This window comes from Stegodyphus dumicola, chromosome 6 (genome assembly GCF_044657685.1).
Source record: "Stegodyphus dumicola isolate Sdum_Otavi_A_Nest chromosome 6, ASM4465768v1".
Classification (NCBI taxonomy): domain Eukaryota; kingdom Metazoa; phylum Arthropoda; class Arachnida; order Araneae; family Eresidae; genus Stegodyphus; species Stegodyphus dumicola.
In genome coordinates this window covers 60,659,496-60,684,251 of record NC_140773.1, presented here as the reverse complement: position 1 = coordinate 60,684,251, position 24,756 = coordinate 60,659,496, and the positions used below count along the sequence as shown (strand labels likewise).

At 32.9% G+C, this 24,756-nt stretch overlaps 1 protein-coding gene across 1 annotated transcript in view; it reads right to left on the bottom strand.

Moving 5' to 3' along the window:
* The window catches only part of LOC118194581 (ephrin-B1-like), a 181,592-nt gene extending 174,157 nt beyond the window's left edge, over nucleotides 1-7,435 (bottom strand). Inside the window, exon 1 of the mRNA XM_085818344.1 lies at nucleotides 7,147-7,435. Coding sequence (XP_085674470.1) covers nucleotides 7,147-7,256 — 110 coding nt within the window. The 5' untranslated portion in view covers nucleotides 7,257-7,435. The remainder of the gene's footprint in view (nucleotides 1-7,146) is intronic.
* Nucleotides 7,436-24,756: the final 17,321 nt, after the last annotated feature.

The following is a 24,756-nucleotide window of genomic DNA, read 5'->3' as shown; positions in this document are numbered from 1 at the left end:
TCGTCGGCTACATGGCCGTTTTCCTCAATTTTCCCATGTGTAGTATGAATACGAGCCAGCTTCTGTTAGAAATTCCTTTTCGCCTTACGCAGATTGCTTTCGAGTATTTTGCAATTATCAACTAACACATATCGGATACTATAAATTAATTACGTTGTTATTCGTTACATTATACTAATCATGACTTACTAACATTAAAATTATTATGAATTAATGATACACTTTTCATCGTGTATCATTATGAATAAATGATACACTACGAAATCTGCTCACTTCGTTTCATTAATTTATAAAATTCCGTTTATCACTAAAAACACTTTCCTTGAAAAAGCGGAAAATTTAAAACCAGGATACTCGTTATCTACCGGTAGCTGTGAAAAAAAACCGAGTACTTAGTAAAATCGGGAGGAAAATTGGCAGCTATATTACACTCTTCGCATTTTAGTCTTTCCCCGTTTCGCATTTCTGGAGCTAGATCGAACTACAAAGTGTTTCTATCTTTTATCCATTTGGCCATTGGTGGGCCGGACACTAGAAAATACTACTGGTGATTAGAAAAGAATTTAAAATGGATTGGAAAAGTGGTGCTCTTCTTATGCTTTAAGTTAGATTAGGTTATTCGGATACGGCAAAACACGCAAGGGCTATCTGCCTACAGTGAGGTAGGCCATCATGTAAGACATTCTAGGAGAATGGTTCATATTACAGGTAGGTAAGATTTGCTCCTGCGTGATGTCACTGATTTTACTCAAACACAACTTCTTCCCTACTCCCTTTACATCTCTGCGTCTCTCCCACTTGTATTAGCAATTGATGTCACGCTAAGCCTAGCCTAAACTTGTTTGTCTATTGACCTTGGGGAAAACCATGCAGCAAGCCGTGTCTGCCAGGGATCGAGCCCAGGTCGAACTCCCAATAATCAGCCGGACTAACCATTCGGCCATTGCTTACGCTTAAGGATATGAGACGTATAAAATCGCCGCTTTAATTATTATCGGCGTTTTCACACGGGGATGTTATATTACCCAATGGCATTATAAATCATAACAAAACTAGGGCAAAGCTTCAGAAACTTAAAAAAGCTCTGAGTATCGTCCAAAGAGAAAAAAATTGTCTGAAACAAAGAATGGACGATACTGACTACATTGTTAACAGAATTCTTCTGTCTCGCATTTCTTACATTTTTAGTCAGATAAAGGAATAACAAACAACCGAAATCAACTTTTCCCAATTAAACGGACTTGGGTCCAAAATACGAATGACTGGCGCCGGTCCAAGGAGGCGCCAGACAGCTTAACAAACTGTGGCCCCTTTTCATCACACCCACTCGTGGTTAATCACAAAGCCAGCCGACAAAATATCAAACAAGGGAATGAGGGATCGCTCCTGCAGTATCAAACAATACTACACTCCAACCCCTTCTGCGAATTGTTTGCTCACTGTGGCCGCACAATGCAAAATAATGAGATAATCGGATGGCTGAAGAGAGACGGGGCATCGTTATCTGACGAAAGCTGAGTCAATAATAGAAATGGACAGATTTATTTCCTGCTTTAAAATGTTCGAATGGAAGAATACACTGGAGCCGGAACTAAATAATGAGAAAATTCTTTCCTTATATGTATCTATAAAAGATATTTTCTATTACGCGTGCATATCCATGCGGAAAGAATAGGACGGCTTATTTGATGAATTCTGTTCATGGAACTTACTTCATCATTTTATGTCAAATAATACTTTAATACAATAGTTTTAGAGCTATTTTAATGCAGTACCAGCTTTTCCCCAAGATTAGAATTATTTAGATTAGTCAAAACTCGCGAGGGCTTTCTAACCTTAGGATGCCTTTGCGAAGGAGAACTGGAACTTTATGGAAACTGGTTCGATTAGTATTACACACGACAAAAAACAATGAAAACTCCCATGCAGCCAGCCCGTTCATCGGAAATTGAACTCTGATCGTACTACTAATATTCAGGGATTTTACCGTTCTGCTACAAGGAAGCTCTTTTTTCAAGGAAAGGATACCATTAGAGAAAAAAGATTAACCTCAACAGCTGAATACCACTTTAAAGAATTATTTACTTCTATAATTTACAAAAGCTTTCTGCTTTGATCGGAAGCCGAGATGTTCTCTGTTAGTCAACATAAAAGTACTCCATTACACTTACGAATCGAGGTCTTCTGGATTATGTTACCTCAATATGGCACACACAGAGGATGCTTTCGTGGAGGACTTTTTAGGGAAACAGATTGGTTTTCCTAGGGAAAACTACAAAAACCAACTATGCAACGTTTGGCCTAGGTTCGAACTACCAGTATTCAGCTGTCTTTATTTGGTCATGAAGCCGTATAGTGAATATGCTATCCTAATCATTTTAATTCGTAAAAATCATGTTGATTAGGTTTCTTTCACAAATGGCAGTACTTTGTTTTTTGGTGTGTGTATGTGAATGAATACTAGCATAATGAGTTATTAAGTTCCTTTACAATATTTATAAATTCCCAATTTTAATCTAATTATTAATGTTACAAAAAAAAAAAAAAAAACTACAACTGAAATGGGAAAACAGAATGAAAAACATTAATGTCTTTGACACCTATCGCATTCTCCTTTAAACCCACGGTCAAAGGGGGGGGAAATAACTCCCACACCTAACCTTAAAAAAAAACTCGCACGCGCAGTGACTTACAAATACTTATCAGAATTCTTTTTTAAAAACAAAAGGCCCACTAGCGGCCGAGTGGTAAAGCCGCTCAGCACTGGTAGATCGGTCCGGGGTTCTAAACCCGGTGAACAGGCTGGATGCATGATTGTTCTTGTGGTTTTCCCCAAGTGTGCGTCAGTTTCCCTCAGAAAGTGCCTCCATCTCTTCCCTTAGGCAGATAACCCTCGGATGCTTTATCATAATTCAAATAAACGAAAATCAGACTTTTTAAAAAGCAACTTCGCAAATTCAACAAACTAAACTAACGAATCATTTCGAAATATTCCAGTAAGAAAGACTACCAACAAATAAAGATGAAAGAACTACTTGGTGTAAATTTGAAATTTAATTCTCAGAAAGAAAAAATTTTCCCGCGAAACATGAAATCTATTTTTTTAGCAATAAGCCTAAGAACGGACAACAAAGCGTCCGTTTGAGATAACTCTAAAAGAATTTAATTTTTATTCTTGATGGTTACATCAAAAATTTAGAAACCAGTAATCATAAAAAAAAAATCATTTTGTAATATTATATTTAAGAATGCCTATAAAAAATGGAAAAACATTAAATTATTGATTATCGCTCAGGTATAACTTCAAAAAGCCAAAATAAAGTATAACGACGCTATCTATGATTGGCGTATTTTAATTGAGTATTTATTATACACACAGTAAACCCTTGCGAATACGGATTTGCGGAACGCGATTTTGCGCATACGCATTTTCTTAATTGTGTCCATTTAATTTATTCAGAATTTCAATTATACGCGATACAGTAAAGAGTTTCGGCCGCACTGCGATAAGTCTTCTTTAAAGACTGGTTTGAAAATTCTTTCATTAAAGAAGTCGACTATTACTTAGAAAAGTAAAACATGAGCTTTAAAGTTTTAATTTTTGAAGGTCTCTGCTCCAGGACACATTACTGAAGCCTTCACAACATCGCATCCAAATGTGCAGATTTTATTCCTTTCACTGAACACCACTTCCTTAATCCAGCCAATGATCAAGAAAAAATAAATAAATAAATAAAATAAAAAATTTCAAACCTATTATTCCAGGTATGTTTGTATCTCTGGAAATTAAAGCACTAGACAAAGGATAACAAGACATATTAATAAGATTTTGGAAGCAATTCAATATAAGACAGTACGTGGAAGTGATTAAACTAATACGGAAGCAAGTGAATTTATCAACAATGAATGCTTGCTGCCATCTGCGCTGGTCAGAAGTTTTAATTTTAAAGAAATAATTTTAAAGGATCTTCTTCGACTGAAATGAAGCCAAGGAAATCGTACAAATTACAGAAGCAATAAGCAGCAAAAGATATTCAGGTATGGAAGAACAAGAAATTAAAGAATTAATAGAGAATGACGATAATGAAATGACAAATGAAGAGCTAGTTGATTTTATAATACCAGCCGACGGTGAAGGCAACGATAGTGAAGAAGATAAAGAGCCTTTAACGTTCAAGAAACTAAACGAATTGTTAAAAATGGCATAGGAGTTGTCTGACTTTGTAACGGTGACTGACCCGAATGAAGAAAGAATAGGACACTTTATGACAGATACTAAAAACCTATGCACTCCTTGCAACAAAACTTTTAAGGACAGGCAGACAGCCATTGTTCCATACAAAAATCACCAGCTTTTTAAAAAAACAGTTGTATCATGTACCTACTTTTTAAGCAGCAACAGAAATCTTTTCAATTCATATTTGTTTCATTTTCCACTTTTAATTACAGTAATATTTATATTTGTACAAATTTACATACTTTTTTAATTTGAACTACACCTAACCTGTTTTTACCGCAGAAAGTTAACTTTACAGAACGCGATTTTGCCGTTCGCGTCGTGTGTTATGACGCAACTCCCGCGTTCGGCAAAGGTTTGCCGCCTATTATTATTATTCACAGTAACAGGCGCGCACAGGATAAAAATCTATTTCACAACGTAAGCAAATAATAAGGGAAGCTATAGGTAATGATACTTGGCCGTTATTTGCAGTCAAGCGTTTAAAAAAAAAATTGCTTTCTAAATACTACCAAAATATCAAATTATCCTTAATTTAACATTCGATATTTGTTCGCACTTTTACCGTAGTGTAAAAACAAAAAGAAATAAAACCACAAAAAGTTTAAAATACTTCTATATCTATAAAAGATATTTTAAAACATGCAGTTTGAAAATGCGTATTGTTTGAAAAATATTACATATACCACCCATTCTGAATGTACAAATTAAGTGCCAATTTAGGGATTAATATGGATTAAAGCCCTTTTTCCTTGGAGATGCTGTTACAAAGGATATTAAACAAATTCCATGCCTCATTGCTTTCTTTTTATCCATAATACAGTGCACTTAAAGGCTTATGAGAATGCAGCCAGGCTAATATAATATACTGTATGGAGCATTTCAGTGCCGTGCCGGAAAAGCAAATAAAGAAATTTGTTGTTTTTTACAATCAATGACCTTCTCAAAAGTTTAAAAATTAAACTCTGTTTTTTTTTTTGCTTTACACAAGGAAAACAAAAAGCAGAGAGTAGAGTCTAAAAAATAAATTTTCATTGCTAAATTATTTTTAAAAAATTCATTTATTCAGCTTAATTAAAAAGTATTTTATTACATTTTTAGTATTTATTGCAATTTATTTTAGTATCAATGCAATTTATATATGACATTTTACTGTATTATGCTTTACTTATATCCCTAGCAAACACAACTCTGCTCATAATGAAGGCATTAAAATAGCCTGCATCATGTTCAGACCCAGATTACAACTAAAGTATGGGGGTCTCAGTCTTTAGAAGGTCCCAAAAACATTCTGCTCTTGTTTTTCTTTCTTTTCTCCCCCCTTCCTTCCTTTTTTTTTTTTTTTTTTTTTAATAAATGGAAAAAGTTCAGGCAACTGCTCTTATTGCTGGACAAACCTGTGCAAAGAGTTTCATGTTATTTCAATTTGTCTTACTATAATTTTATTACCATAAATAAAATTACTTGCTCACCAAATAAATACCAAAAATTCATACAAGTGTATTATAACATGATATACTGATATTCCCATTGAAAAGCCTAGTTCAAAAGTTTAATTAAAAATAAATACAAATTTATTTACTTAAGCTGCAGTTAAATAAAAATTACAATTTCTCATTTAACAAAAAATATTTGCTTATGAAGCAAAAAGCCAGTTTCTTGCATGTTATGATAATTAGTAGCAAATATGGATGTTATGATAACACATATAGCCAAATACTGTATTCATGAAATTGTATCCTGATATTAACTTTCCTAAAATAAACCAACAGTGTTTCTCATAAAACAAAGCCACAGATATGTGTATGATTAGGCATCATTCATTCTTAATAACACACACCTGATTTTTTAAATCAAAGCACTGTTACCCTTAACTCTTTTCAAAAGAAAACAGAAAATAATGTGGCTCATTTTAAATTAGAATTAATCAATAAGTATTTAAAGTGCAAGTTGAAATACTTAATGTTGTTAACCAATTAATTCAAGACTTAAGAAAACACAGATGAAGCATTACATAAGGTAATTGATTAACATCCTTAATTAAGACATAATTAAAAACATGAAGGTTCAAAAAAAGAAAGCAAAATATTTTTTTATTTTTTACAATGCACGTAAGTCAGAGGTGAATATGGTAATAAATTACTCTCAAAACTGTATATTATTTATCAGAAAAAAAAAAATTACTTAAAACTACCTGATATTGAAAAGCTGAGGAAAAGAAAATAAAACGGGTGTTTGACAGGTGCACATTTGACGCAATGTGCCATCAGAGCACTGCATACGATTCGTACGGTTTCATCGAAACACGATTAACAATGCAAACAAATAGCAATGTAAATAAAGATCCAATGTAAATAAAAATCATAAGATACATAATACACGAAGGGTCATACGAACTATGTATGTAAAAGATGATAAACTTTTCCTAAATAAAGGAAACGTGGATGGAAGGGCATATTAAATAAATTAGGCGACCTTCCTCACCTGCACATTTTTTCATCTTAAGATAAGGAGTGAATTAGGAGCTTTTCAAAAAATTATTGGGAGCCTTTTGCGACTGTGACTCCATAAATCTATCTCTACATATATGAGGCATATGTATACCACTCTTAAGTGTCAAAACGTTATTTTTCTTTTCATAAAATTCATAATCTCATGGCGATATTTAGATGGACTACATACAGTGGACCGCACTGCTAAATTAAATCCAACAACAGTGTGCTTGTTTACAAGACGAACAAATCGGCTAACTAAAACTTTTGATACGAACATCAGTTAAAGGTGGATATTTATGTAAAAGTCGCGTGTCACACACAATGCTTGACATCACTACGACAAGCTAACAATTAATTCTTTCCGCAATTCTTCTTCGTGCGATGAATGGGGAAAGTAAGAAAAAGTGGACTTACATAGGATTCGATGAGTTCCAGTAGATGTCCGCGAGTCTGGCTGCGGAGACAGCCGCTGGCATGGTCTCTAGGACAGCCAGTAGACAAGCCGTGAGTATAATCCATTGCATTTTGACCGTCCAGGGAATGACAAATAAATTAGCTACCGTATCTCAGACGTTTTACACCACATCCCGGCACTCAGTGTTGCCTTGCTTTCCAAAATGACCGAAATATAAAAATTTCGGCCGCTGTACGAAACTGATCAAAAAGACCACGAGTCCGACACGTCTACTTTCGAAACGAGTTTCGTTTGGACTGAGATCGGAGGGGTTGTCAGGTTTGCCGGAACTTGAAGCCGAGCATCTGACATGACGCCAAGTTGCCAAATTCCCGCCAACTAACACAGCGCTGTCATTGAACGCAACAAGTGGATGGAGTAGAAAAGTTTGGAACTCCTCGAAAAGGAAAAAAAAAGCAACAGAGGGTAGAATAACTTTATTTTATACATAATCACCTAACTGAATTTTATTATTGAGAAGCTTTTAAGCTACATGAAAAGTTTAATTTACGTTAAACATAATTAATGGAATAAATTGTTAAGAAGATTTATGAATGAGTATGTAGAAAAATAGGATCGTGCATGTTGACTACTCAGCAAAAATATTTTGTACCAACTTATACACTAAAAAAATCAGTACTTTTTTAAAAACCTTTTTTAAGAATAATATTAATTTGTTTTTGTTTATCCTTTGTTTATGTTATACGAGGTACCAAGCCCTTCATAAAGGCATTCCTCCTAAAATAAACAACTCTCGTAAAAGTCTAACCAACGAAATGCTTTTGTAAAGAAAAGTATCAGGTGTTAATAATCTTTTCCTATCAATTTGCTTGATAGGAAACGATTATTTTAAATTCATTCATATCAAGAATTCATATCAGTTAAGTTGATATGAAAAATCTAAACTTTTCAATAGTAAACCACAGTAAATTTTCTTTATTATATAATTTACTCTACATAAGCAATTATTCCTGCTATTTTTAAGCTTTATTTTTATTTACTAGCAAAGATGGGTAGCAGTTCGAAATTAGGAAAGATTCATTACCTCTAATCATTTATTTACATGATGCTAGTTAAGAAATGAGAATTTGGGGTTCTTACAATGCAAGCAATTTAAAAACTTGATTTCCCGATGTCAATATATGAAAATCTACCCAACAAAGAACATGAAAGATTAATTATTTTCAACTCCTTTTTAGTTCCTTGTAAAGGAAGCAGGTCTTAATTTCTGAAATTAAGAAGTACCGGAGCCCTATGAAAGACCGTCAGCAAAGAGGAACAAAACTAAATAAATAAATAAAATGAATATTAAAATCATTAATAATTTTAAAATTAAATAGTTAATTATCATCAAAGTAATTATTAATTATTTAATCAATATTAATATTTATCGATTATTATTTAAGTAAATAAAAATTAATTAATTATTATTTATTTAAATAATTAAAGATTTAAGTAATTAAATAATTAAAATCAAATAATATGTAAAGAGATAAGCAAAATTTAATAAGCGATTTTTAATATAATTTTATCGCAAAAAATAAAATTTTCGAGACCAAATTTCTACTCAAATTGTTGTTCAATTACATAAAAGATGTGCCGGAGCCTTCTTATTTAGGGCACCGGTGCGCTCCGCCTACAATTATGCTTTATCCCAAAAATTAAGAAGTACCGGAGCCGGGCTCCGGCACTATTTAAGCTCTGAAAGGAAGTATAGCAATCGAAAAAACTTTCGGGTATCATATTTCAACGAAAATATCCATTTTGACCTCTCTCGAATTCATTTGAACGATGTTTTTGCAAGTACCACATAATAGAAAACTCTTGTTCGCAAAACAGATTGTAAAATAGATTCAAAAAGGAGTTTTTCGTATACGTACGTACAAAAGTCACGAAACGTACGTACTTACGTATGTAGGTATCTCGCATAACTCAAAAACGAATGGCCTCATATATATATATATATATATATATATATTTAACTAAAGAAATATTGATTATATTATCTCCTAAAAAATTTAGTAGAAGTATCAAAAAAGAGGGATTCCATACCTAGGAGGTTTAATTCCGAAAATTGATTGTTTGTTTTGGGGTAGAAAATCTAATTTAAATTGTAAAATTGTTGTTTTTAAGTGTTTTAACTGTATTTGGAGTTTTATATTTTTCTGTATTTTACAATGTTTAATGAAGATGCTTTGAGTTTTTATGTGTTTTTGCCTTGCCGCGAAGTGAGAACTGAATTAATTGAATCAGAAATATATCTCTAATGAAATTCGAGGAAATAATTTTAAATGCAGCAATGCATTAAAAAATGCAAAAATGAAGCAAAAGAAATGCAGCAAATATTTGTATAATTTAACAGGCCGTAAATGGAAGTCATGTGGTGTCCATATCAGAATTTTTTTTATTGGTACCTCTTAAAGAACAAAATAGATACACTTTATAGCACGCGTTACAAGCATGTTTTATGAACTAAAATAATGCTACATATGTTCGTAAGAAATTACAGGCGTACAAGATGAATTTAAAATCCTGCCAATTATTTAGATTATTAAAAAATAAAATAAGTTTTATATTATTAAGAAATTCTAAAACAACTCATAACACACCGAAACGTTTGTAGAGTCATTAGGTTATATCGATGTGATGAAAGTGAAGAAATGTCTCTCTGTGCTCACCCGGATTCGCACTCGGATCTTCCAAATACGTGTCTAGTGTGCTTCCAGTTACACAACAAATTCATGAGAAAAGGATCTAGAATCTTATCTATGCTTCTGGCATCAGATTCTAAGAGTTCTAACCAGTAGTTAAATATTATACCTTAGGTTATTAAACTATAAATAAAAGGAAAGATAAAATACCTTATATATTCCACCTTTTAAAGGGTGACTTGGGAAGAGGAGACCAAATCACCAAATCCTGGTGGTGACGAATTATCATTCATCACCTTTTAGTTCTGGCCCCACTTTCTGAGTTGTTTTAGAATTTTGTTTTAGAAGTCAGAAAATATAAGAAATCCGCAATGAACTAGCCAGGATTCGAACTCCGAATCTCCGGAATACGAGTCGAGTATGCTTTCAATTGCTTCACAAAGGCACGCGGAAAGAAGAGAGAAAATACCTTACATGTTTGTTACTTTTAAAGCGCTAAATTTATTCAGCAGGTACAGATAAATTAAATATAAGTTAAAGATCTTACTTTTTTGTCGAATGGCTACTTTTTAAGATAGATGATGTACGCATAGTGGCGCAAAGTGAAGTAAAAAATGTAAGAATTTTAAATTTTTGGAAAGAAAAGACGTTTCTAACATCAATGTAATTACTATAAAAGTATTTTTCTATATAATTCTTTTATTACTATCGACATTTTCTATTTACGAAACCGTTTCATCTAGTTTTCACTTATTTTTTTCCTAAATATTTACATCTCTCATAATATATATGAACTCTAAAGTGCCATTTAATAATTTACCATAACTATTGTTTACACATTCATAAATTTAAAAGAATCAAACGAGCTGTTTATAATAAATGATGAATAGCTTTAACAATCACACAAATAATATAACTAATTAGAATAAATCAGTAACTGTTCAAAATATGAGAAAATAATTAATTTAAATATTTTTATAACTGGGAACAAGAAACGCAACTTATTAAAATAAAAAATTCCTACAAATTTTTCTAAAATTAAAGAAAGAAAAAGTGAAGGTGGGAGGAAAATATTCCTAATAAATTTGCGCACGAGCCATAAGTCGCCAAATAAGATGTCCTCACACTGAGAAGACTGGGTGGCAGAGCGGCTGCAGCCAGCGCCCTCGGGGTACTCCAACTCTTAACCAATGAGAAACCGACGCTCTTTTTCACAGTTTCGTTGACCGCCAGCAAACTTAAAGATGCGACTCACACGTCCGAGTTTTAAAACTCCTTGGTGTAACACTTGGAGACCGCGGCGCCTTTCATACCTGAATTACAAAAGCGGCCGATTACTTTCACAGAAACAAATCGCATGCACGTAAATTAAATGACATTTTCTTTATATGGTGAAACAGATTTTTATTTTAAAACTTCAGGCAATATTGCAAGTTAGGGGCAGGGTGTGGAGATGTGTTATTTTCGCTTTGTAGAGAAAAGAAAACAAACAAACAAAAAAAAACACGGCTGGCCATCGCCATAAAATTGCCTATCATCACGTGTAAGGTACTAATCCAATAATATGTGTAACACTGAAAGTACCAGAATAAAATTTAATTTTCCGATCTCTTTAGGACTTTTTTTTTTTTTTTTTTTTTTTTTTTTTTTTTTTTTTAACTTGAAAGGCAAGACGTCAGAAAACTTTTAGAAAAGTTTCAGACCAAGCCAAGTTTGGTTTTAGAAAAGTTTTAGAAAACAAATTCTTACGTCATAAATCGGCATTTCCAATTTGGGTAATATTTTATTTTCTTATCATATTATTTTGATTTAAATATATATATATATATTGTTCAGACTCCTTTTTAAGTTCTCACAACCAGCGTGTTTCAAGATATCGTTTAAAATAGGAATTCTCAAGGTAGGGGGAGCCGATCAATTTAATATTAAATTTTTTTGAGAAATTAGACAACTGGAGTTTTTGTTTATACATACAAACAATACTGTCCCCTTTTTGTCGAGTGTACATAATGCGAAACTTCCAAGGTTGTTTACAATTTTTACGCATAAATAATTTAGTTTAGAGTTATAAGGTATTTCTCCCACCTTCTTGGCATACCTTCGTGGTGTAGTGGTCAGTACGCTCGACGCGAACCTTGAGGGGTCCGTGGTTCGAGTTGCGGCGAGGGCATTACCCATTTTTTCATATCTCCAGCTTTAAGAAGTACCTAATGTCTCTACAGAGTGATGTTTATTTTATTTATTTATTTTTAAGAAATTCCTTCGATCTCATTTTAAATACCTTGAAATTTTCGAAAATTGCAACACCCGCATCTGGCCGAATAGATAGTTGTTGAAAAGTGGTTATTGGATTCGGGTTTGAATCCAAGCGAAGAGCTGCCTGCATTTGTATTTTCAATAAGTAAACCGTTTTTGCTCAGAAAATTGTCCGCGAAGGGACTTTTATCTTAGGCAGACAGTAATGGACATGACATCATTCTTTCAGTCTATCTAAATTATCAGATAGATCTATAAGAAAACATTCCATTTAGATGAATTTCTCTTTGACAATTTTTATTTAAATATCCTTTACTGTTTTCAGCAATGATTGTTTAAAGTTCATTAGCATATTTTGGAAAAGTCGGTAAGTTGTAATAGAAATTCCGACAAAATTCTTTTCGGAAGATAATTTTCCGAGCATGAAAAGGTGAAATTCTGCAATTATTAATTTGATCGTCAAGAAAGGATATGCACGGGAAATCTTCAAACAATCACATCAGCATTAAATTTAAAAAAAAAAATTGTGCCTTTATCAAATTTTGAAGAGTCTTTCTGAAATACTCTGTTGTCATAACAAATACATACCTAACAAAACTGCTAGGAAATTCCTTTCGAAAAAAGTGATAAAAAATTGTTTTCAGCAGTATTCTTAGTATAGTAAAGTACTCAAAAGTACTGCATTTTTTTTTTTTTTTTAAATGTTTATAGCCCGCCTATGCTTCCGAGTATCATGTAGTATCTTTTAATAAAGTATACACGGAATTTAAATTTTCATTTGGGCCTCACTAAAAAGAAAATATCATTGAGTGAAATATTTTTCATATCTTAAGAAATCAAGCTTCAAAAAATCCTCACACGATCAAAAATATCTGAGATATCCTTAATTAAATGCTTTACGGATCGTCCATAGACTACTGTTAAAAAGGCTGTGTATAAAATTTTCGAACGCAAGTTTTTGAAGCATAGCTTAAGTATATTAGTATGCAAGTTAGTTAAATATATATTTCAAGTTAGAAATGCTTAAACTCGAAATTTTTCCTCGCAAAATCACATTTTATATGAGACCTAAAAGTGAAAATTACACGCCTCGTGAAAATTTCATATAATTTTGTCAATATGAACAGACGATGTTTTCGGTTTGTGATAAAATCCTTTGTGTCACAAATTTTGTTATGGAACTTTCCGTTTAATTTAAACTGCCATTTTAAATAAGAGCAAAATGGGTCCTCAAACCAGAATTAAAAAATCTGATGACTGATCACATGACTTTCTTATACGGAATATTAAATTATACGCATTTTTTCTTGCATTTCGTTTAAACTTGTTGGATTGAATTAAATCTACTTCGTCGACAGCGCATAAACAATACAATAAATGCATTCTTTAAAATTCACTCTATTTGTTTACCATAGAGATACTCTGGCGCCAGGTTCACTTAACAGTATTATATTTCGTTCATATTATAACTCAGAATGCACAAAATGAATATCATTTAAATAATTATCTAATCGTTACAAATGTTCTGTTCAAATATTTTAATAAAGCTAGAACGATGTATAAAAGAAATTAAACAAACAAAACAAAAAAGAAACAGTTTTCCACAGACGATTGAGTATTTCTCATTCAATTAATTCAGTTCTCACTTCGTGACAATGCAAAAATACATAAAAACTCTGTATTAAAAGTTACGAAGTAAATCTTAAACACTTATTTCCTCGAAAGAATTCCAGAAAGGATTAAGCATGATTTAATTCGCAATAATAAATGAAGGCGTTATCTTTGTTGTTGCGAAGCTACGTTTCTCTAGATTGGCAACAAATCCACTACTCTGCTGTTTCAAATGTAAACAAGCAATGGCCGCCATCAAAAAAAATTATTAGGCTTAGCCGCACTTAAACAACTTTAAAATTGTTGATAATTCTAAAAATATTGCCTACAGATTTACTAAAGGCAAAGAAACCTTAACCGGAAGGTAAGAACAACATAAGTCAATCTTTTTTAAAGCAAAAAATGTACAATTTACAAACATATAAGAGTAAAGAAACTGAGATCACTGAGCCGGGTAACAGAGTGGATATATATATATAAATATATTTATATATGTTTGGCGCGGCCGATTGCAACCAAAATACGAGGTGCACATCTACATGTTATAGTAGTCCTATACACAAAATTTCAACGTTCTGAGGCTACTCCTTTTTGAGTTATGCGAGATACGTATATACGTCTGTACAGACGCCACGAAAAACTCCCTTTAGAATTCATTTTAAAGCAGTTTTATAATATTTTGGAGGAAAAGCGTTTTTATTCTGTACGTACAGATATCACGCAAAAGCATCGTTAACTTGCATTCGAAAGCGGTCAAAATGAATATTTTCGTTGGAATATGCTGCCTGAACCTTTTCGCGATTACAATACTTTCTTTTTATTTCGTACAAGGAAGTAAAAATAAACTGGCGAACAACATTTAACGCAATTCCAATAGCACTTTTTAAAAATGTTACTTGAATTTAATTCTGAAATACTTTAAAGCGTTCCTAGAATTCACAGAGATATGATTTTTTTTAATTAAAATTTTTTAAATATAGCGTATGAAAGACCTTTTTGGAGGGTTTCCTGTTAAGCTGCAATTTCGTAAACGGAGGAGCCCAAAAGCAATTCAGTCAGCGAACAATCTGGAAGAAAAAATATCACCGAATGGAAGAAATGAAGAAAAATTTTATTTTGACTATCTGATACTTTGACTTTACCTGATAACGAACTGCTCGACGAGAGATGTCTTGCTGCGGAATGTTGAGATATTTAAAAGTATCTGTTACAAATAAAAATTTTCTGCAGGAATCCTAGAATAAAAGCAAAACAGGAGCGAAATAAATGAAATTTCATCATAATTTCAGAGCAATCGTGTTATACTAACACTGGAAAGGTGTTATTGTTTTCAACATGTGAATTTTCTGTGAACTGCCAAAATAAAAATTTCCGCCATTTCATGTGTGAGAAATAGACGTTGCATGCCCCGTGAGCAAGCAATCCAATAATAATAATAATAATAATAATAATAATAAAAAAAAAAAAAAATGCAGTTACATCTAAAATAAAGCACAGAACTAGTAGGTTTAGCTCAAAATGCTTCTGATGTTAAACTAGAGTCCGAATACAAAGATCACAATATTTTTTTAATTTGTAAAATTAATAATAAATAAGATTTGCGTATTATTAACAAGAATAAACACAGGAGTGAAAAATATATTTTATATGATAAATAATAAGCTGCTTCCCTAGGAAAAAAAACTAACATTTCCTAATCTAATGGTACTAGTTAATAATCGTCAAATGTTGTACTGCTGAATTATGCGTGCTTTTAATCAATTCATTCACAAAAACAGGGGATTCTTTACAAAAATAAAGTGCACGAAAGTAGTCGTGAAATATCCGGGAAAATCTTTTAAAATGTAATGTGAATACTTAATATACAAACTATAAGAATAATTTAATTGACTGAACTAAACCATAATGCTATCCAAGACGTTTCTTTTCTTTTTTCTTAAATCTTCAAATCGTTTGCAATGCATTCAGCCTGGATTCCACAAAAAAAAAAAAAAAAAAAAAAAAAAAAAAAAAAAATTAGCCATCATATTTATGCATCACAACTGTTGACCATGTTATTCTGCTTCAGAAGTTCCAGGGGATCTCGCTAAGTATACCCCAAGAGTAATCAGTATACCCCAAGAGTTATTTGCGACAAATCACGGAATTCTCAGCAATCCAATTTATTTCGCAATCAACTGAAGGGCAACAATCTGCCATGCATGATGCCGCATATTCTTCCTGCCAAACCATTACCATATTTATATACCTCTTCTGTAGATGGTGAAACAGGAGAACCCTCTGAACACCGCGCTTGACGCCCACTTGGGAACCCCTAATTAGAGAGAGGTGAAAGATTAGAAGATATCTGCGAGTTCCCCATCTGTCGCCTAATAATGACCACTGGCCGAAAGAACAAAGAGCCAGACCTCCCGTTCCTCCTCTCAGAAATAGATGTCTTGACTCACCCGCCGTTCAAGGGTGAGAATTTGTTTCCCACCGTGAAGTAATTTGTTTGCAAATAGATAAAACACTGGTAATCTGGGAAAGTTTCTTTTCCCACTCTCTTGTTTTTTTAACTCTGAAATGGAAAAAAGCTTAAAATCTTTCTACATACGAATATGCGTGTCGTATGTCGAGAAAGTACTAGACAATGGATTTTGGCAGCATGCACAGAATATACGTGCATCGTTTAGAAAAGGGATAAAACTTGCAGAGAACAAAAATTAAGTGTAATTTTTGTACCCCATGGGATTCTTTAAATGAAATAATTTGCGAGATATATTATAAGATTTTATTCTAATTTTTTTGCATATGAAAGTTTCGGAAAAAAATTAAGAAGAAGCGAATGGTAGTTCTTTTTAGTACACGGGAAAAAAGTAACCAGGAAAAAAAGGAAATGGAAAGAAGGGCAGCGGAAAATAAAGAACAGAAAAGACCCGTATAAAAATACTAACGTTCCCCCCCTTTTTTTTAGGAATTAATAAAACTTGATAACTCTGAAATTAGAATGAAACCTTATTTATTTCACCCCATTTTTGCTTTTATTTTAGGATCACTTCTAAAAATATTTCTTTACAATTTCTTTTACACATCTTGTCGTTCAACAATGAGACAACTTTTGATGAACAGTTGGTTATCATATATACTCAAAATATCAGATTCTTCAGCTTGAATTATAACTCATTTTTAGTATATATACGTAATAAATAATGCAATAAACGAAAGAAAAGTTCAAAACCAAAACCCAAATATGCACTGTTAGCTGCAACAAATAGTGGGAATATTTATAAGGCATAAGGTGTAACAATTATCATACAGAGAAAATTTTATATATTCTTGATGTATATTACAATCAATTCAACTGCACATTTATTATTAGAAAATGTTTGTAAATAACAAGATTTGAAACCGTCACTTGATACTTTTCACCTTTAGGCTAAAGTATCCTTGATTTTGGATACAAAAATAAGTCGTTCTGAGTGAAAAGAGCTCTCCTCCCTCCTCTCCAAACGAGCATGTAATAAGAATCTTTAGGCCTTAGAATCTCTTTAGAGTGAAGAGAAAAGTGTAGGTGAAGCAGGTGTCTAACTATGACCCTATACGATCATTAGTGACGCCCCCCAGTAAAAGTTTATTGCTGTTCTTCAGTTTGTTTTATGGTCGGTCGTTTTTTTGGTGAATGGACACATTTTGTAATGCCTTTGGTGCTGGCGCAACAAGACAACGAGTGCCTTCCTTGAATCCTTCCCTAGCCGCTTAAGAATCAGGCCTATTGCTTGATTGATGGAAAACGATTTTTAAGCCCCTCTTTCTTCTTGTCTTTACAGTTCACCTGTCTCAATGAGGAATAGCGGGGAAGGACAGAACAGTTCTTACCTAAATTCGAGACGACAGTAGGTTAATGTTTCAAAGTATAATATTTTGATCTCGCTAGGCCTCACCAGTGGCTGAATATTGAGAGTTCTACCTGGTTTCCGTCCCAGGCGAACGGGTCGGCTTTCGTGGTTTTCTCAATGTGTAACGTGAATATGAGCCAGTTTCCCGTAGAAAAGCCTCCACGAAGTCATTCCTCCCCTTAGACAGATAGATTTCGTGTGGATTGCTATATTTAAATAACCTAACTTAACTTCTCCTGCTAAAATTCAGGAATTTGAAGCTGTAAATATGTCAGAAAACGAAGTGAAGTATTCTTTATTTATAATCATGAATAGATGAATTGTTATTTTTCTTTGAGATATGCAAATAAGACGAGGATAATAGATCAGATAAATTAAGTCTTAGAAATAGGAATGCCAGAAAAAACATCCCGTTTTTTTTTTTTTTTTCACCCACCATGTTACATGTTTATACACAAATCTACTATTACGAAATTTCTCACTCGCCAACTGACATTATTGCTTGCGGTTGCCTCTCTTAACAGAAAACATTTGTGATCCCACTATGTGTTGGTGGAAATATGTTTGCTAAGGTGATGTTCAAAATAAATAAATACAGTTAGTTTAAGAAGGATACATATTGTTCTCGCCGTTAAAACTGATAATACTGTGCATAAAACTGTAATAATAATAATGTTATTAACATTTAGATGAACCTACAAGATAAGGAGGCGAAAAACTGAATATAATTATATTTTGTCAATTTGGCCAGTTCCTTATATTCTACCTTTGTTTATTACGAAATCAGACGTATTTAAAATAAATAGAATACAATTATATTCATTCTAAATCTGTCTTTCAGAATTCATCTTTCCAAAGCATCTTATATCCATTCAGGTACAAAAGCATATAAACAGCAATATATTTTTCAGGGCTACCTTGATCAGATATCTGTTCTCTGGAGATATTAGTTCCAAGGATTTAAATATCCTCAATTTGATTAGATATAATAGTAATGGAGCCTGAAGCTGCTGTTGAATAGTTCTGATATTTTTACGAAGTACCAAGAAGTACACCTACAAGACAAATCCAATGCAATGAGGATAAAAATTGCTCACTTTTATGAAACTACATAGATACATTTAATTCCCTGCCGTACCGTATATGTAGAGAATGGTGTTTGGAAAAAAAGGAGACGACATGAACACATTCATGATGATCAAAATAATGTACCTCGAAGCTACCTGCAGTTACAGCTATACCGAAACAAATGGAAAGGAAATTGCAAGTAATTAATCAATATTTTTCTAGTAAACGGTTGCAGGAAAAAATGTCACCCGGAAAAAAGGGAAACGGAAAGAATGTCTCCGGAAAATAAGGAACGGAAAAAATGTCACCCTTCGTTTGTAATGGGAAATATAAGGTATGTTTAGAAAGATCGCCAAGCTGGGTGATAAAAGTTTTATCTCAACAACCGTAACGACGAAGGGTGACATTTTTTCCGTTTCCCTTTTTTCCGGGTGACATTTTTTCCGCACATCCTAGTAAACAGTGGTTCATATTAGCTTTCAGACCCGCGTTTTTCAGTTTTATTTGTAGTATTATAACAGTTTTAGGCGCAGTATTATCAGTTTAATTGCAGTTATTACAGTTTTCATTTAATAGATATTAGCGAAATGACTTTGTTTTAATTTTACATATACTACGATTCATATTTTTTCCAAACCCGTTTGTTTTCGAAAATCTTATTCAAAATGTGTTTGGTATAAAAAACAATTTATTCAAAAATCTCCGAAAATGAACTCAAATTAAACAGTCAGACTCTTTGAACACGCAGTTTATCTCTAATGAAAACATAAAAATAAACGAACAACCAATATTTTGTTAGTTGTTCTTTAGCAAAAATAACACTTTTGGGCTTGGATTTAAGTAAGTTTTTTGAGTAAAAATGTTTCATCCTTCGTAAGAATCGCTTTTAATAAAGCTTTCAAAGGAATGTCATGTTTGCTTATTTTTTTCTGCAACTCATTCCATACATGTTTGAAAGGATTTAAGTCCTTTGAATAAGGAGGATATTGATAACTTCAGGGAAGTTACATAATAACCACAAACGAATATTTAGGGCTTTATGTTTAGGATCATTATCCTGATAGAACTTGAATGTATTTTGCATTTAAAGATTTCTTGCAGATGCTTTCAGGTTTTCATTAAGAATATTTATACTATACTTATACTGATCCATATTGTTTTCTTTAAGAAGTACATGTCCATGCCCAGAGGCACCAACAGATTTTTCGATTCAATTCTTCATTTGGCCTCAGAGCATTTCGTCCATCGGTCTCAAATTGTAACTCGTCTGTGAATATAACATTACTTCAGTATGATAAATCTTTGTTTACCATAGATTTTGCGAACGTCAGTCGAATTTGCATTGTTTTCTTTTTGCCGGTCGCCCATTAAATCAATATTCTGTAATAACTCTTCTAACAGATTCAGGGTTAACTTATATTGCAACCCGTTCTTCTAAACCTGTTGCAAATTTTACAGCACCAATTTTTAAGTTTTATTTAATTTTTCATAGAATAAATCTTCTATTCTTTCATGTTAGCTTTGAATTTTGTCCAAACTTCATTGCATTTTGAATATCTCTAAGCAGTTTCCATCATTTAACGTATCAAAGTTGGTTGAAAACTTCGTATTGAGGATTTTTGAATAATCTGAATATTTTTATCTTCTTCAAAATCATGAATACTAAATTTTGAATAGAACATGTCGATAATTTGTAGCATCTTGCCAAGTTAACTTCAGATATGGAACTACTAATATATTTTGCTAAAGAAGTAATAATCGACAATTACTGTGATGTATTTTTATTAAAAAAAAAAGCATGACAAAAAACATCGTCTTCCAAAGCATCTCAACGGAACTTTCGAGTATCCGAATTATTATGTGAGTTACTTATTAACATTTTTGAAATAAATTATTTTATTGCAAATAATATTTTCATGATATATTTATTTTGTAATAAGCAAGTCTTAAAGTGAGAAAAACTAATATATTAGGCAAAAGGTTTGAGTCTATATTTCAATACTTAGAACAAGATCTACGCAAATAACTTAAAAAATTATTAGTATCCTAAAACAAATGTGAACCACTCTGTTTCTCAAGCTGACTTCGAAATTTGACAGGATTGTTTATTTTCATGCACTTTACTGCTGTTTTAGCTTAAGTTCTGAGAAGGAATATTAGGAAATACGTAAGAATACGTTACCGCATACGTAAGAATATCAGCGGATAAAATTCAGCAAATCATACTGCGGAAGTGAAAAAATATACCTAAGAAATGGCGCCCGATATAAACGTTTTTATTAAGTATCTTATAAGGATTGATTTAGTTTATTATGTGAACTAAATCAGTCCTTATAAGATACTTAATAAGAGCGTTAATCATCAGTAAAGATAATCAACAGTATTAATATCAGTAAAGATAATTAATATAAAGTGACTGAATTGAACCAGTTATTTTATGTTTATTATCTTTACCATCTTTCTCGCTTTCCGCTTTTCTGCCAGAATGATAATTTCTGGTTCCCTTGTATTCAAATGAGGTACAAAGAGATAGCATTTAAAGGAAGTTTTTAAATTGTAGAATCAGAGCGTGTTCCGCCTGCTGAAGGCAGCATTAGCAGTCGAATCTCTCGAGAGCAGTATATCTACGGCGCTGCATTATTCTCGCCATTAGGTCTGCCACGCTAAATATTAGGCTTGAGCCAACTTCGCGCATTCTTTCTATGAAGCCGTTGGGTTAACTTACAATTTACTTAGTTCATTTCAATTCATTGTTTTTGATTTAGCCATAAATGCTGGTTGGTTCTGTAAGTACAACCTGTACCTTCTTTTAAATTCATCTCTGATTTAATAAACTGGTCTTTTACTTCCTTTTCCAAGTTTGTGTTTTAAATTCCAAGACATAGGGATAATTCGCTTAAGTCTTTCAGAGTTTTCGCTTAATTTATGTTAACAAAGAGGGTGAGACACTATAATCTTCGTTTTAAATCCAGTTAAAAATTTTGCGAAGTTTTCAAGAGCATTATTCTTTACGTTTTCGTTCAAGATTGTAAAACTAGTCTTTACGTGTTATGTTTTAGACGGAGTTATTATATTTTTCTTGATAGTTTATTTTGTCTCATATTTGTGAATTCGATGTTTATTTGAAATTATATGAAAAACAGACACATTTACACAATAAATATAAGTTTATATTAACACGAATAATTTACTTTACATCAACCAACAAGAAGTGAAATTGAAGTAACTGTTATATCTTTAGAATTCTCATCTCTCGTTGTTCCCAATTTCAAAAAGGTATTCTCGAAAACATATACAGTATTGTAGTCTATTAGCGCATGATTAATAAATTGTTTTATTTTTCTCATATATTTTACCCTTTAATTCTCCTACCCCCCTCCCAGTTATCCCAGTATTTAAAGTTCCGTTATGATTTCGAAACTAATAAATTTGATAGACTTTTATACAAACTTTAGTGTTAAAATAAAATTGCAAATACGGAATAAAAGCTTCATTTAAAACCTTTACACTGTAAAGTTTACACAGAAAGTACTAGGTCGCTGTAAAGTTTACAGCTACGTAGTGCTTTCTGGAAAAGACACATAAGAAAAAGATAGTAAGATATGCATTTCAGATGAGAACCCAGGTATTGGACATAAATGAGCAAGCAAGAAGCAAGAAAATGAATCACTAATGTTTCAATTCTAAGTACTGCATTAAAGATCTTGAGAAAACCAGAAATAATCTGGAATAAAACTTCTGAAAACCTGAGTTAGAAGAAAAAACCAGAAGTTAAAATCTGAAAGAAACTAGACATGCACATTGTATCATATAGGGACAAGACAATCATTCTATTTATATCCAGCGATGAAATCCTCCAAAACCAGCGAGAAGAAGAGGATAAGCTGCTGTCGCCTTCTGAGTCCAAACAGAAGATAACACATGCTCACTTATCACAACAGGCTAGTTCGCAAAGTGAGGGGACCTTTTGGATCACATGACTCACGTCAGCGAGGCACCCTGAGAACCCCCTAAAAAAGGCACAGAACCCCGGATGCACTAGCGAGAAGCCATTTGACCCACGGGATAAACAAGTCAAGGTCAAATAGCCTTCTTCTGATGGAGGCCCTGAAGCTCATATAATTTTATGACCGGGGCTGTTGGGATTGTTCGCATCTCGCTCTCTTTTAACGAGATACGGCAATAGACAAACTTTTTTATCTTTTTGTTTTATTGTTGTATGCCGTAGGGTGGTAGCGGAGGGGATCGCCCATTTGCAAGCAATGAGCTGATGGGGGGAGGGTGAAAAAAATTAAAGGAGAGAGGAAAGACTAGGCTGTTCAGGGGTTTCCTTCAGAAATTGGGAGTATTCCTTTGTGCATTGCATTTCCCTTCCTTTTGTGCCATTCCTTTTCTGCAAAAAGCTTGTTGGGCAAACAGGTGAAGTGATACCGCCGAGGCTTTAAAATGAGTAAATGCGAGATATTGTGTTACAGAAACAGATTTTATTTGAGATCTCCGGCCCATTAGGTGGCTGTTGTAGGTTATATCTCAGGTATGTTGCCAGTTAGCAAGGGAAAGTATGAAAGGCAAGAATTGCTCAGTTTTTGTTTGGTTTGCGTTAGACAAAAGAATGTAGCTCTTTCGTCATAGATATTATAACTAGATTTTTAAAATTCATCTGCTGCAGTTTGAATTTGAAAGAAATGTATCAAAATCGAAGTCTCGGACAATGTTATTACAATTAATATTATTGCTGTTGTTGTGTGTGTGTCTAATTTTTTCATGCATTTTATCAAAAAAAATTATTTTTAATCGGTAGATTTTTTAAGATTCAAATAATTGTGTTCCAGACGAATAAAGCAATAAAATTATAATGAAAAATCTGGAGAAATAAAAATGAGAAAGAGTTATGGGTAGATAAGTGAAGTATAGTTGCGAAAGAAGTATAAATTTGAAGGAAATATTAAAATCAGTTGATGAATCGGAAACAAATAATGGGAGGGAGGACTTTTCTTTGGTACACAGTAATAATTCATTTTGATTTATGTAACTATTAGAATACTTGCAACAACTGAATACAATTTTTAAATGGCACGGAAAAGAATCCCATCGGAGATTGAGGTTGTAGGAAAAAATGTCACCCGGAAAAAAGGGAAACGGAAAGAATATCCCCGGAAAATAAGGAACGGAAAAAATGTCACCCTTCGTTTGCAATGGGAAATATAAGGCATGTTTAGAAAGATCGCCAAGCTGGGTGATAAAAGTTTTATCTCAACAACCGTAACTTCGGATGACCGGAAACATGTGCGAGTAGAAGCAAGAAGATGTGTTGGCTGCTTGTTTCTTCCATGGAGCCTACCTCCATGGTTTCTTCGTTAAGGTTAAAAATAGAGGGTTGTTTAGAGAGGGAAGCTTCGCGATGGAAGCCAGGGGGGAAGGCGGGTTGTCCAGCGTCGGTCATTGTCAGGTCTTTAGTAATTACTCTCCTGGCACCGCATGTTGTTATAGCCTTAAGCTGCGGTTTAGTGAAACATTTATTGACACACAACAGAAAACTAATTCATCCAGAGCTTTGGTATAAGAAACAGTTGTAGATGCAATTTCAAGTTACGGTTTGCGATAAGAATAGGACTAAATTTTTTACCTAATTAATTTTTGCATATTTTTTTTTCTCATTTGATTTTAATTAAAAGTAACGCATCTGCACAGGAAACAATTGTTTAATTTTGCACTTAAGTTTGAAAACAAGAATACCACAGTTATTAAAATTAAGAGATTTATTTCAAAATTATTAGTCCTTGAGGGACTAATGTTTTCATTTTGCGATTTTGCGTCGAATCACTCTGAATGTCCGTTTCACTTTTCAAACTGTTGCCACCAAATATTGTGATAAAACAACGGTACCTAGAGCCATCGAGTTTCGAATGACGTAATCCTACTGCGAATATGGGCAACTGGAAGCCCAAATTTGAAATTTGGAATTTGTTTTATTATCGATTTTATATTTTGTAACGGATTTTTGATTAACAAACTCAAGAATTTCAAAGCGAGCCATGGCAATGTTGTACAGAAAAAACATTTTTAACTCCAGCGCGTGAGCCTGTGAATCGGAAATTCTAAAAAT